The sequence below is a fragment of the Podarcis cretensis genome, assembly GCF_951804945.1.
Source record: "Podarcis cretensis genome assembly, chromosome: 10".
In the NCBI taxonomy this organism is placed as follows: domain Eukaryota; kingdom Metazoa; phylum Chordata; class Lepidosauria; order Squamata; family Lacertidae; genus Podarcis; species Podarcis cretensis.
The window spans coordinates 14,120,636-14,135,763 of record NC_137179.1 but is presented as its reverse complement, the minus strand read 5'-3'; the positions used below and the strand labels follow the sequence as shown (position 1 = coordinate 14,135,763).

The 15,128-nt window shown below is 44.1% G+C and overlaps 1 protein-coding gene across 2 annotated transcripts; it reads left to right on the top strand.

The window, feature by feature from the left end:
• Positions 1-736: 736 nt before the first annotated feature.
• Positions 737-15,128, top strand: PYROXD1 (pyridine nucleotide-disulphide oxidoreductase domain 1). Of its 2 annotated transcripts, none has more exons than XM_079992750.1 (12): positions 737-1,095; positions 1,662-1,742; positions 2,552-2,671; positions 3,862-3,990; positions 4,723-4,796; positions 5,598-5,758; positions 7,132-7,232; positions 8,108-8,246; positions 9,179-9,291; positions 11,970-12,092; positions 12,791-12,928; positions 14,069-15,128. In XM_079992750.1, exons 1-12 carry the CDS (start codon positions 1,006-1,008, stop codon positions 14,315-14,317), a joined length of 1,518 nt encoding a protein of 505 aa, XP_079848876.1. In that variant the 5' UTR covers positions 737-1,005; the 3' UTR covers positions 14,318-15,128. The 2 variants fall into 2 exon arrangements, with proteins under 2 accessions (XP_079848876.1, XP_079848875.1); XM_079992749.1 differs by having other exon boundaries at positions 739-1,095; positions 5,598-5,770.

Below are 15,128 nucleotides of genomic sequence, written 5' to 3'. Positions count from 1 at the left end.
TAAGAAGCAAAGCAGCTTGTAAGCCTGATCTTTATTGAACTGTTGCAACAGGATGCTCCCCTCACATGCAGGAAAGGAGAAGGACCCAGAACCAAGGTGTGCCTGCCCTTATATAGAGATTTTAAATTTCCTGCCCTGGAGCTCAAGACCACCCCTCCACACATCATGCATACTGAAATATACTCAGAGTCGAGAGTGGATTTCATGCTCTTTATTCAGCTCATAGTGGTAAGGAAGAATGGAAGTTCCCCCAGAATGTCTGCCTTATATACATTATTTACACAATGATTGGCTAATTCAGGGATTCACCTGCAGGCCAATCAGGTTGCAGATTCACTGCCACCTGGAGCTGGGTTGGGTGGCTCCTGTGGACCAATCAGACTGCTGCATTCTGGATCCTATTGTTCTAAGACCAATCAGGCTGCTGCATTTTGGATCCTATTCAACTCAGGACGTAACACATACATTACGCCCTTTAGGATTCTGGCACATTTTGCCATCATGCAACAGAAGAACCCTGAATTCATCTGACACCCCTTCAAAGTCATCTACACCAGCGTAGCGTAGTGGTTAAAGTGCCGGACTAGGACCTTGGGAGACCAGGGTTCCAATCCCCACTCAGCCATGAAACCCACTGAGTGACATTGGGACAATCACTGCCTCTCAGCCTAACCTGGGATTGTTGTGGGGAATTACATGAGAACCACCAGCTCCAATGCAAAGCTCGGCTTCCAAAGTCAATAAATAAATCCAGTCCCTTAAATCTCCCTTTGGCTTCAAGCCATAAATCTTCTGCTCTCCTTTAGTTGTAATATAAACGCATGGCCCATAGGGGGCAGCAGAGAGTCGTATCTGTTCTTCTGATCACGCCTCCTCAAGTGGGAAACGCCAAACGGAAGTTTTACGAGCCACGCGGCGACCCGTAGCCAGGCTACACCAACGAGGCGGGTGAAGAGTCGCCCGGACGAGGAGGAGGCCGGAGTCTCGCAGGCCGGAGACGCGGCTATGGCAGCCCAGTCGCCCCAGCTCGCTGCCCGGCGGAGCCGCTTCGTTGTGGTGGGAGGTGGCATTGCCGGAGTGACGTGCGCTGAGCGGGTAACGTACTGTCCCTGCGCCTCAGAAACCATGTACGCGGTCTATGCGCATGCGCCCTCTGTAGCGGCGTTTGCTGAGCGGCTGAAGTACCGTCCTTTCGTCTGTGCGCATGCGCCCTCTGGCCGTTTCCCTTTCACGCCCTTTCCCTACGGAAACTTCCTGGTTGTTTCATAGACGTATAATGAGAAGATGGGTATGCGGTGCGTAGCTTCCGAGGTGGCTTCCCACGGTTCCCAATTAAAAGCAACAGCGCAGAAAGCAAGCATTTTAGTGTAACTTTGATTAAGCAGCAGTCTACCCATTCCCCATCCCTAGGACAAGATCTACCATGGTCCAATTGATGGCACAGCCTGATTTAACATAGGCTTGTTCCTTGAACAGTAAGAAAGCTAAAAACTTCCCACTGTTGTCTAAATAGGACTTCTGTTTCAGAGGTAGGATGCGAATACCAGTTATTTGGGGGAGGGGGGGGTAGATGAATTTAAATAATTGCCTGTTTGGAAAAATGTAGGTGTGAGTTGCTCGTTTTAAAAATAACTTCTAATATTTTCTACCCCTTTGAACAGCTGGCTACAGAGTTTCCTTCTGATGATATTTTATTAGTCACAGCATCTCCTCTTATAAAAGCAGTAACGAACTTCAAGCAGGTGAGAAGAGAACTAATAACTGCTTCTTGGGGATTTGGGGTAAGGTGAAGTAATCTACTCTGCTGTTGTAACCCTGTTTCAAAGGCCACTGCAGGCCCAGTTTTCCTGTAGTAGTGCCCACTTTTAATACTAGCATTTAGGGCCATTCAAAGAAAGTTCTTCTTTGCATGGCACATAGATGAGCTGTAGGAAATTTGCTCCCATTGGATTTTCCAGCGGCCACCATCTTGGACTGAAGGAGGAGGGCGAAGCCTCATAAGGCTACAGGACAACTTTCAAAGGCAAATCCACGGAGAACAAAGTTATTGGCCACTAGCCATGATGGCTATTTTCTCTTTCCATTGTCAGAGGCAGTATGCTTCTGAATAACTGTTGTTGGGAACCACAGGTGAGGAGAGCATTGTTGCACTTCGTTCTGCTTGCAGGCTTCCCATTAAGAGCTAGCTGGTCCCTGGGATAACAGGCTGCTGAATGAGATTGGATTTAAGGTTGTTTTTGTGTGTGTTCTCCATTGCAGCTATTACTACTGTTTGCAGGTCCCTGCAAATATCTAGGACTGGGAAAGACTGAATTTCCCCAGTTAACATGTAATCAGTAGCAGCATCCCACTGCAGTTGCAGCTGTCGGTCCAGCTATTGGGTTAGGGGTATGTGTTTTCGAACCAGACCTAAGGGAGTGTCATCTATGAAGGTTGCCTTCAGGGTTGACAAGAACCCGAGGGGTTCTTTGGTGCTTTTGTGCAGCAGTAGATTTTGGTTAGGAAGTTGTCTTGCACCTGAAGGATATTTTTGTTTGTTTGTTTTTGACAGGTTTCCAGGACTTTAGAAGAATTTGATGTTGAAGAACAAGCAAGCAGCATCTTAGAAAAACGCTACCCTAACATTAAGGTTATTCAGTCTGGAGTAAAACAGCTGAAGAGTGAAGAACATGTAAGAGGACCCTTCATCCTTTTGTCTTTATCTGGAATGAGAAATGGCTTTCCCTTTCCAGGATGAGAGCGGAGATGTCTTGATATGAAAAATCAAGTCTCATGTTGTAGACTAGGTGACCAACACGGTCACCTCCAGATATTCCTGCACCAGTGGAGTCAGGTGATTCTAATCTACTAGGGTATGGCCCTGTCAGTAGGACTTACACATGCACTGGTTTACAACCTATAAAGATGAGATGGGAGCTGACTTTTCATTAAGCTGGTTGTGGCAGAAACTAATGCATGCACACTGGGGCAAGGCCCACCCCCGCCCCAGGCCAGGAAGTTGTGGGTGGGGTTTCCAGAGCAGGTCTTTGATGCGGTGTGAGAAACTGCTGTTGTCGGGAGCAGATATTGGCGAAGCAGTTCATACGCCAGTCAGCGCTTGTTGAATTTTAATACCCAAGTGATGTCTGAGTGAGAGGAGGGGATCCATTTTATTGCATCAAACCAGCTCTTAGGAGCCAGGAGCATAGTCGAGTGCTTTGGAGAACATTTGCAGAAAGTCCAACGCTGCCGCCCAGAGGAAAGGTTTTCCTATTTGTGTTCCTCTGTGTGAATTGACAGCCTGAATCTTAAGTGTTTGCTCATCCAGCTGCATTGGAAGCCGGCTAGCTTGCAGACTTCCTACTGAAGAAGTAGCTTTGGAGGGATTGTTGGTGGACGACAAGAAGGGGAATGGTGCAAGGTATCGCAGGCATGAAGTTCTCGCTGTTCTTTCTGGAGCTCTTTGGAGAACATGTGGGAAATTTGCTTCAGGTTCTTTTTTTCCTAGCTTCTCTCATTCCATCCTCCTGTGCATAAATGCTTCTGTTGCTTAAGCTCAACAAGCATTGAAGCCAATCTGCACAGGACAGGGGCAGTTCTTCCTTGTTTCAATGTGAAACCGCCCCATCATAGAACTGTAGAGTTGGAAGGGACCACAAGGGTCTTCTAATTCAACCTCCTGCAATCCGGGAATGTTTTGCTCAACCTGGGGTTCGAACCCATGACTCTGAATTAATGTAGAGTGAGGATGGGGAAACTTGGGTCCTTCCAACTGTACAATTCTATGAGTCTTTTTTTTAAAAAAAAAAATGATAAATGGCATGCTATACTGGACCCTTCAAAGATGTCCCTCTCTTCTTTCTTTTTATAACATGGTTGCAGAAAATAATCACAGAAGCCGGTCAGGAGTACATCTACGAAAAACTTTGTCTGTGTGCTGGAGCAAGGCCAAAGCTGATTACTGAAAGAAACCCCTTCGTGTTGGGAATCCGCGATACAGACAGCGCAGGGGTAATGCTGTTTGTGTGCTTTCAGCAGTCTCTGACGCAGATATAGATTTATAAATCTGGTGAGGTCTAAGCCAGAAATAACCGTGCAACACAAAGTGTGCCAGGGTCATTCTCCCAGAACACAGAAAAAGAGAGAGGGTTTTCACTATCTTTCAAAAAGTCAAAAGGGAACACCTCTGACAGGCATTTCTAAGCAGGGGAGTTCTGCAGCATTGCTTAATGGGACAGAAAAATTGGAAAGAAATGTAAAATGTGGAAAGAAAGACAACCACAAGAGAGAGAAAAGAAGATTTTGCACATACTTGTAGCCCAGATAGATAGATAGCACTGCTTTTATTCAGCTATATAGTCTTGCAGGGGAGTGGAAGGGAGCTCAGACTTTAAAAGCAGAGAGCTATATTGCCCCCAAATGGGGTGCCGAGTAGTGCCCCTCCCTCTTTGTTTTAACTGGTAATTAAATTTGGTTTGTTTTGGGGTCAAATGGGGTCAGCTCTGTTGCAATAACAGAGGAAGGGCCACAGTTCAATGGTAGAGCATCTACTTTGTACGTAGTATGTCCTGGGTTCAGTTCCTGGCAACTCCTGTGGGACCAGAAGAGGCTGTTTTTCATAACCCTGGAGAGTCACTCCCAGTCAAGGTTGATGATCCTGACAGGCCAACTGCATCACTCAGTAGAAGGCAGCTTCTTATGTTACTATAATGATCTCTCTGTCTGTCTCTGTGTCAAGTGCAGGAATTTCAGAAACATCTGGCAAGAGCAAAAAGAATAACCATTGTGGGAAATGGTGGCATTGCCCTGGAATTAGCGTACGTAAATCTTCCTTCTTTTGAAAAATAAGTGAAGCTAAGAGCTTTATTATTATTATTATTATTATTATTATTCTGCTGGGAGCTGCCCAGAATGGCTGGGGAAACAAAGCCAGATGGGCAGGGTATAAATAATAGATTATTATTATTATTATTAGTATTACTACTACTACTATTACTACTACTACTATCTTAGCTATAGATCTAATTTGTGCTGCTATTGTGCATCCATGCCTTTATGGAACGCTGAATGCAGTGCGAGAACGTAACAATTTTTTTTTTTTTTAATTTGCCAGGTTTGCACGTCACATTAAACCGTAGTTAAAATGAACTATGATTTAATGTGAAGTAGCAGTGCTGAAATCATGGCCACTTTGCTCCATGCCTGTTCCTGCAAGGAAACAAGCCATGGTCTTTGGGGTGTTTTTTCACTTGTCCAAACACTGGCTTCATGGCTTGTCCCTCTCCAAAACAAACCACGAGTGGAAGCTAGGGTTTCTCTTGGCTTAGAATTTTATAGTTTGTATGGAGAGAAACAAATTTGGAGGCCAGGTTTGGATGACACACCAATCCAGGCCGTGACTTATTTCCTAGCAACGTAGCAGCCGTGGAGGAGGAGCAAAATACCTGTGATTTCAGGAGTAATCACTAGCCACTGCTTGTTCATGTGAAAAATAATGACATGTAAACCAGGTTGCTTTTTAAACTTTTTTCTTTTCTTTTTTTTTAAAAAACCCACCTTAATTGCAGTAACACACCAGAAACAAAATAGCTTAAAAATAATAACAAAACTCTTTTTAGGTACGAAATCGAAGGTTGCGAAGTCATCTGGGCCATCAAAGACAAAGCGATTGGGAATACTTTCTTTGATGCAGGAGCGGCTGAGTTCCTGATCCCAAAGCTGAGTGCCGTGAAACCGGAGCCTCCGATCGCTTGTAAAAGAACAAAATATACGACGGCAGGTGGAATACCAGGTACTGTAGAGCATCTCGGGCATTATAAAGTGGCTCTTGCTTGTATATTGGCTTACATTGTATGAAAACCGTTGCATCGGCCCAACCCTGCACACTTCAGATATTTGCAAACTGTAAGAGATGAGGTAGCATTGGGGCTGAGTTTGTGGAGTGGGAATAGCTGCTGCAAGAACAGGGTGGGAAGTTGGGTTGCACTCGTAATAAGTGAAGGTAAAGGAACCCTGGACGGTTAAGTCCAGTCAAAGGCGACTATGGGGTTGCAGCGCTCATCTCGCTTTCACGCCGAGGGAGCTGGTGTTTGTCCACAGACAGCTTTCCGGGTCATGTGGCCAGCATGACTAAATAAGAAGTACAGAAGGACCTGGGATTGTAGGACAAGACCTGCCAAGAAAAACAAAGAATTTATGTATGCTACAACAGTGGCAAGTGTCTTGATAGCACAAGGATGGAAGAATGAGGAAATTCCAACGAAAGAACAATGGCAAGAAAAATTGATGAGCTATGCAGAGTTGGCTAAATTGACATACAGTGGTGCCCCGCAAGACGAATGCCTCGCAAGACGAAAAACCCGCTAGACGAAAGGGTTTTCTGTTTTTCGAGGCGCTTCGCAAGACGAATTTCCCTATGGGCTTGCTTCGCAAGACAAAAACGTCTTGCGAGTCTTGCGATTTTTTTCGCTTTCCCCCCCTTTTTCTAAGCCGCTTAGCCACTAAGAGCGCTAAGCCGCTAAGAGCGCTAAGCCGCTAAGCCGCTAATAGGGTTGCTTCGCAAGACAAAAAAACCGCAAGACAAAGAGACTCGCGGAACGGATTCTTTTCGTCTTGCGAGGCACCACTGTATAAATTGCGGGGCAAGGACAACTGTGACTTTAAGGAAGAATGGGAGCTTTTTACAAATTATCTAAAAAGACAACAAAATGAACTGGACTCCTTGGCATTTTAGATAAATAATGTAAGGATACGCACAATTTTATAACATGCAGAGAATAATATGTGCTGAGAAATCAGAGAGAGGAGCTGAGGGAAGTCTCTGGTGGGGGGGAGGAAGAGATGGAAGGAAGGGGGGAAATAATGTATGCGATTATACAGTTTGATAATTCGTTATGTTGAAATTGCTAATAAAAATATTTTTTTAAAAAAAAGTACAGAAGGACCTTGTACAGAAGAAGGACCTTGTAAAGACCTCATCTGGGGCAACCCAGTCAGATGGGTGGTATATACATAAAATTATTATTATTATTATTATTATTAACCTTGCCTGGCTGAAGAGAGGCTGTATTGTCTTTGTACCCAGAAAATATATAGGCTGCCTGTACTTCCTCTATAGCATATGTCCTTATCTCTTTCCTCCTTGTCCCCCAGGAAGTGAGATAGAACAAAGTGCTGCAGCAAACCCAGGGGAAATCGGCAGCGCCTTAGGCCCTGACTGGCACGAAGGCTTATGTCTTAAGGGAGCAAAAGAGGTATGGCTGCTTATCCTAAGCCCCCTTCGGGTGTTCCCCTGTGCCCCATTAACAATCAGGAACTTTATATAAAGCCCTTCTGGCCAAGGGTGTTTACAGAAATAAACTACATTACAAGTCAACATGCAGAATATAGCCCAAGTATGGGCTTCTTGACCATTTTTAAAGAAGGGCAACCTGACCTTTGTTATAAAGTTAAAATAAAATACTTTACTGATAACTGAAGAATGGCAACTACCAAAATCACAGATTGTACTTTGGCAAGCTTAACTAGATTTTGTCTCTTTTTTGTAATTGTTATATATTGGAAATTAATAAAACTATATTTTTAAAAAAGGAATTATGTGACTGGGAGGCAGTGGGACCCTGGTCCTACCGCTTCATTCCTGCTGGCTTTCTATACCTTGGGCAATTATGTCTGAAGTGGGGAGTCTGCTTCCTAGGCTCCCTCCTTGATTTAGAGGCACGATCAACCAGGACTCAACAGAGATACATTTTTGGACAGGAGCCATAGAGGAGTTTATCCAGACCTCTTACTTATTTAGTACTTTCTTAGGGATTTGCAGAGTGACTTTTAGGGCATAGCCCTTTCCTACATAGTGGATAATAACCAACATTAAGAAGACAACTTTTAAATCCAATAAGCCAAGAAAGTTTTCAGAATAGAAGCTTGCAACTAATACCGTGCCGGATCACACCATTAAAAAATCACTTGAAAGTTTGCAGCAAGCTGAATTGACCAGAAAGCACAGCATCAAAAACGTTAATAAAATTTGGCACGAAACAAATGAGTTTGTTAAGGCTCGCACTGTAGGAGTCGCACATAACTTAAGTAGGAAAGGTGTTATCAAATGCAATTATTTGTTATCTTTCAGCTGTCCCACAAAGTTCACATTGAAAGCCTTTGCGAAGTGAAGAAGATCTATCTCCGGGAAGAGTTCCAGCAGTCAGAGAAGGTGTCTCTGGCTTTCCCCATAGATCAGCCAGATGAGAAGAATGCAGAAATGGATGAAGGTAAATAGTGTGTCAAGAAGAGTGCAAGACTTTTTTTTTTCTAAAATGTATGCAACTACTGCGGCCCGTGTTTTGTTAGCCCAGAAATGGAAAACGAGCAAGGTCCCAACCAAAGAAGAATGGCAACCCAAGATGACAAAATATGCACAACTCGCAGACTTAACATATAGAATAAGAGAACATGAATAACATACGTTTAGAGGAGACTGGAAAACGTTTATTGAATATATGGGAAATAATTGTGTACAGCTGAAAACGCTGGCAGCAGCAAGATAAATTCAACAGTGTAAATATGTTTTGATGGATGCAATAATGGAATACTGAATGGTATAGTTTTTGTAAATTATGCAGGGATTTATGATATGTAAAATGAACCATGGAAAGAGAAGAAGGGAAGTCATTGATATATTAAGGATGTAAAATTAATGTTTTAAATTGCAAAACAGAAAATTTAATTTAATTATATCTATAATCTATCTTCCTGGAGATAATATATATTTAATTTTATATATACACACACACACACACACACACACACACACACACACACACGACCCGGAGCTGTCCTGCACTCTTCATATATATATATTTAATCTTATATGCAGATGAAAGCATGGCTTACAAACTCCTCTCCCATTTATGCCTGGCCTTACCTGGCAGGTGGGCCCCCAAAAGTTGAACAGAATGGAGCATGGCCCTCCGGGTGAAAGAGGTTCATGATCCCTGGTGTCCAGCTGTCACTCTCCCAAGTATATCATCTTAAGGAGGCTCTAGGAGGCCACTAGAAGAATTATAGTTCCCCCTGCTTGCAATCCAGGGCAATCCTAGTAGAGGAACAAATGAATCTTAACACCTGGAAACTGCTGATTCTGTGCCTAATCCACGTAACCTGGACTGTGTGTGTTCACATGCCTGAACTTCCATTCTTCCAGAGAGGTGGCCGGTGTATGTTGAGTTGACCAGCGGGAAGATATATGGCTGCGACTTCATTGTCAGTGCGACCGGGGTTGTTCCAAACGTCCAGCCATTCCTTGACGGCAATAATGTAAGGATTAACAACTGAGAATATGAAATTGTTTTTCTGTGCAAGGCTTTTAAGGATACAACAAAAAAAAAAGGGCCAACCCATTTAAAGTACTATTAATTTGAAATTTGGGGTGAGTAAGTCCCCCGAGAGATTGAGCTGTGCAGTATGCAGTTTATGGGTACCTTAATTTGAACCGAATGAACGAAATGTTATGCAGCTTAAGAGGATCCCCATATCTTGTAGAATTTGGCTTGCTGTGTTTTACTTTTAGCTCCATTAATAGCACCCATTTCCTAGTACATAATATCAGTGTAACAGAGAGGGGAATCTTTCCATTCCCAAGGGCCACATCCCCTTCTGGAAAGTCATCCGAGGTCCACATGCCAGAAGTGGGTTGAGCAACAGATGTAACTTTTTACTTTTGTACCATAGGTTAAGGGACCCGGGTGGCGCTGTGGTCTAAACCACAGAGCCTAGGGCTTGCTGATCAGAAGGTTGCGGTTCGAATCCCCGCAACGGGGTGAGCTCCCATTGCTCGGTCCCTGCTCCTGCCAACCTAGCAGTTCAAAAGCACGTCAGAGTGCAAGTACATAAATAGGTACTGCTCCGGCGTTTCCGTGCGCTGCTCTGGTTCACCAGAAGCGGCTTAGTCATGCTGGCCACATGACCCGGAAGCTGTACACCAGCTCTCTCGGCCAATAGAGCAAGATGGGCGCCGCAATCCCAGAGTCGGTCACGACTGGACCTAATGGTTAGGGGTCCCTTTACCTTTACCATAGGTTAGAGTCTCTGCACACTTGCACACCCCATTTGTAGCCTCCATTCCGGCAAGCTAGAGGCATTATCAGAGTTGAAGGACACATTCCAGCCAGGCCAGTGTGGTGTAGTGGTTAAGAGTGGTGGACTCGTAATCTGGTGAACCGGGTTCGCTTCCCCGCTCCTCCACCTGCAGCTGCTGGGTGACCTTGGGCCAGTCACACTTCTCTGAAGTCTCTCAGCCTCACTCACCTCACAGAGTGTTTGTTGTGGGGGAGGAAGGGAAAGGAGAATGTTAGCCGCTTTGAGACTCCTGAAGGGGAGTGAAAGGCTGGATATCAAATCCAAACTCCTCTTCTTCTTCAGGACACTCAAGAAGGGTATGAAACAGGGCTGGTGAGGGCTCTGGCTTGAGTAGAGTCCCGTGGGATCATAGACTTGTAGAGTTAGAAGGGACCAAGGGTCATCTAGTCCAACCCCACACAATACAAGACTCTTTTGCCTAATGTAGAGCTTGAAGCCACAACCCTGAGATTAAGAGTCTTGTGCTCTGCCAACTGAGAACCAGAGGGCAGCGTGTGGAACTTAACAAACCCCCTCATTCTGGGAGTCTGCGTTTGGGAAATCTTTGCTTGTAGACTCAAAGTTCTGTGTCCTCACTGCAGTGTGGGTGCTAGTAAGCCCTGCCTCTTGTTTGTCAAACTGCGGTCTGAATATTTGGGGCAGTTACCGTATTTTTCGCTCTACAGGACGCACTTTTTCCCCTTCAAAAATGAAGGGGAAATGTGTGTGCGTCCTATGGAGCGAAGACGCCATAGCCCCGCGACCCTCTCCCGGCTGGAGAGGTGACACGCTGCTATGGCAGGAGCCTCTTTAGCCGCACGCCACCTCTCCAGCTGGGAGAGCGCGTGCGGGGCTAAAGAAGCCATAGCCCCGCGACCCTCTCCCAGCTGGAGAGGTGACGCGCGACTATGGCAGCAGCCTCTCCACTGCGCGCCTTTCTGCTGCTCCCCGACCTGCTCTTTGGGGCTGGTGGTGGTCGATAAGAACCTGAAGCCTGGAGAGCGAGAGGGGTTGGTGCGCACCAACCCCTCTCGCTCTCCAGGCTTCCAAGGTAGCCGCCTGAAGGCGACTGAACGCACCTTAAACGGCACCTTGTTTTAGAGGGGGAAAACAAGAGGGGGGAAATTCTTCCCCTCTCTGCGCAGCACCTCCTGCCGCTTCGCTGAAGGGGCGCTGGGCAAAGAGGGGAGAAATTTTTTTCTTGTTCTCCCCCCTCTAAAACAAGGTGCGTCCTATTGTCCGGAGCGTCCTATGGTGCGAAAAATACGGTAATTTATTTAACATAATGATTACAAAATACAAGGAAAATACTGCAAATACATACATACATGTAAATTTCAGATAAGCACACATATATAAAAAAAAAAGAAAAAAGGAAGAAAAGAAAAAAGAAAAAAAATTGGAAGAATTTCTTCCAAATTTATTCTACAAATATCTCAATAATAAAATTTCATTGATTGACTTCCATCGCTTACACTGCACTTCCTATATACATTTTAAGCAAAATTGTATCTGTTGTTCCATATTTTTCCCATACAATCTCATATAAATTTTCTAATCAATAAGTTTTCTAAATCTTTCATAAATCTATTCTAAACACAACCAATACCTTACACTTAATCTTTGTCTCAAGAGTCCTTGATTGGGGAGGATGTGTGGCCAGAGACTTGAGATCTTTCCAAGCGCGGCAGCTCTAAGGACTGGGGTACCGATAGCTAAATTGGGATGGGCCACAAAGGGTGTGGCTTCTTCATAACAATACCCTTAAAAGACACATACAAGCCCCCAACCTCAGATCTTATTAAGACCAGCAAAGTTATGTTTTCCACCCACCCACTTTTTTTGCAGAAATCTGCATTTACCTCTTAAATGTTTAGTTTGTTCTAGGTGGAGATGGGGGCCTGACAGTGGACAAATACATGCACACTTCTCTACCAGATATCTACGCGGCGGGGGACATCTGCACTACGTCATGGGAGCCTAGTCCGGTTTGGCAGCAAGTAAGGCAATGTAGATGGTGATCCCTGTGTAGGTTTAACGAGATTTCCCCATGGTAATTTAATCCCATCAGTGTATTGCTGGTATATAATTAGCCAGGGCTTTCTCCTTGTTCAGGTCCTAAACACATTGTACATCTGGCAGTTCAGTTAAACAACAGAATAGAAGGGAATGCACACCTGCCTTAAGTATCAAACTTAGGGGTGGAATTGTTGGCCAAATCCACAGCTGGCCAAAGGACTTTGCCCCAGTTTGCAGAGGATACTAAATAAAGTATCTCGAGCTGCCAGAAGTCTCCAGGTGACTGTAGCAGTGATATGTTGTAGCGGCTTCTACAGCCACCTGCAGAAACTCCTGTTCTATCCGTCTGTTGTCTGTCAATCTACAATCTTCATTCATCTTCCATGTGTCCTTGGGGCTGGAAAATTGGAAGTGAAGAGGAATAGGATTATTATTTATTTGAATATTCTGGGAAAGGCATGCCAAACAGGATCACTTTAGCCAGTGATGTCTTTTTGTGTGTGGATCCCATATATAAGGGTAACTATCAATGCTTCCCATATTTTTAGCAAGGGCTGTACCTTATAGTAGCTCTCTGATAAGCTGAGCACTTGAGATTGGGCTCTAGGAAAACATGCTCATTCTTCTAAAACGCTTGCAATCTTGGTGCATTGATTACCATATCCTTCTTTTTTTTCAGATGAGGCTTTGGACCCAAGCTAGGCAGATGGGATGGTATGCTGCAAAATGTATGGCTGCTGATACTTTAGGGGAACCTACAGACATGGACTTTTGCTTTGAACTCTTTGCTCATGTGACAAAGTTTTTCAATTACAAGGTAATGAACTGTGTATAAACGACTGCAATGATTCACTGTTTTGGAATGGCTTGATTGCAAGCGATTCCATTTTAATTCTGCAGAAAGCTACCACACCTAGATTTCTCACTGCACTGATGAGTTGCACACTAACTGGCTTCCTTCCCACCCCCCCCCAGCATGTAGCGCACACTGTTTCAGAGTAAAATACTGGACTGCAAGATGTCCAGAGACTGCTTTCTGTCAGTACAGTATATGATCCTACAAAATGAGTAACTTAGCTCAAGGAAGTCCACCCATAAGCAGCAGTGTCTGGTTAGCACTGAACTTACCATGTTTAGGAATTAATAAATGCAGAGTAGTCTCTACCAGTTATTATCCTTGAAGTGTCTTCATATAGCTTGCCTCAAAACACTGTAATCCAAATTCTTCCACTTCCAAAATTATTGCAATTATTTACTGCAGGTATGATTGTACAGTGGTGCCTCGCAAGACGAAAAGAATCCGTTCCGCGAGTCTCTTCGTCTTGTGAAGCAAGCCCATTAGCGGCTTAGCGGATCAGCTGATAAGCGGCTTAGCGGATCAGCTGATAAGCGACTTAGCGGATCAGCTGTTAAGCAGCTTAGCGGCTTAGTGGATCAGCTGATAAGCGGCTTAGCGGCTTAGAAAAAGGGGGGGAGGAGGAAAAAAACCCTGCAGGAACTCGCAAGACATTTTCGTCTTGCAAAGCAAGCCCATAGGAAATTCGTTTTGCGAAGCACCCCCAAAACGGAAAACCCTTTCGTCTAGCAGGTTTTCCGTCTTGCGAGGCATTCGTCTTGCGGGGCACCACTGTAAATTGCCCTACTAATATCGCCTAATCTTCAACAGCAGTAAGTTTAGATTTCCATAGGTAGGCCATGATTTGTGGGTGCTGTATCACTGTCTCACTTGGGAAATATGCACAGCTCAATTCCTTGCCATAGCAAATCTCAGGAGTACATTTATGTAGCTAAAAACTAATTTCACCACACGGAGCATCCTTTGTAAAAGATGTAGATGCTATTCTCAAGGCAGATGCAAAGCAAATCAGTACTAGAGTAACTAGATTAAGGCAGAGGGCTCTCTTCTGCACTACTTGGACTCTCAAGACTACAACTTATTTTTTTCCCATTCCTCCAGGTGGTGCTGCTGGGAAAGTACAATGCGCAAGGGTTGGGCTCAGACCATGAACTGATGCTCAGGTGCACTAAAGGGCAGGAGTACGTCAAAGTCGTGATGCAGAATGGCCGCATGCTGGGAGCAGTATTGATTGGAGAAACAGACCTAGAAGAAACCTTTGAAAACCTGATTCTCAACCAAATGGATCTGTCACGCTATGGGGAAGATCTTTTGGATCCAAGGATAGACATAGAGGATTACTTTGACTGAACATAAAAAGTGTCTGTGACTACTTTTTTTAGAAATAAAAAGAGATAAGGTTCCCCTAGGCAGACTACACACATAAAGATAGATGTCTGTAATTTCCTTGAAAAGCATGGTTATGGGTGCTTTCAGGCTTTCCTGCTAAACATGGTCTACCAACATTCAAGCACTGAACTGTGGGGAAGTGTATTATCTAGTACAGACTTAAGATGAGGCATTGTAAAGTTCAACCGGATAAGGTTAAGCCACCTCTTGTGCAATATAAGGTTCAGCGAGGCTTACATATTGAATATTTTGTATTTTACTTGCATCACGCAAAAGCAGTTTACATAAACAGATGTAAAATAAAAGATTCAATTTATTTCCAGTTTAAAAAAATTAGGCATAATTTAGCCAAAGTTTAAGCATTTTGAAATGCTTTTTTAAAAACAGCAGTGCTTATTTCTCTCTCTTTCTCCCCCCCCCCCCAAAAAAAAAAGGTTTGAAAATATTGAAACTTTGGATAGATTGTGACTATCTATTTGCTTCTTTAAATTATTTTTCTAACTATGCTGGAGGCCATTTTCACTTACACACAGATGGGCTTTATCCCCACCCCCTGGCAGGCATGAATACTGGAATACTGCAGCCAGTGATACAGAACTAAACATAGGGTTCCTCAGGGTCTGCTTAGTAGAGTCCCAGGACATGTAAATGGTAAGTGAATCTGTTGATTCGTCAGCTTTCAAAATGAAATTTCAGGACTTGGGTAATGCTGGGGTGACAATTTAAAACGTATTTTTATTTTGAAAAAATAAAAAACTTCCCATAAATTGAA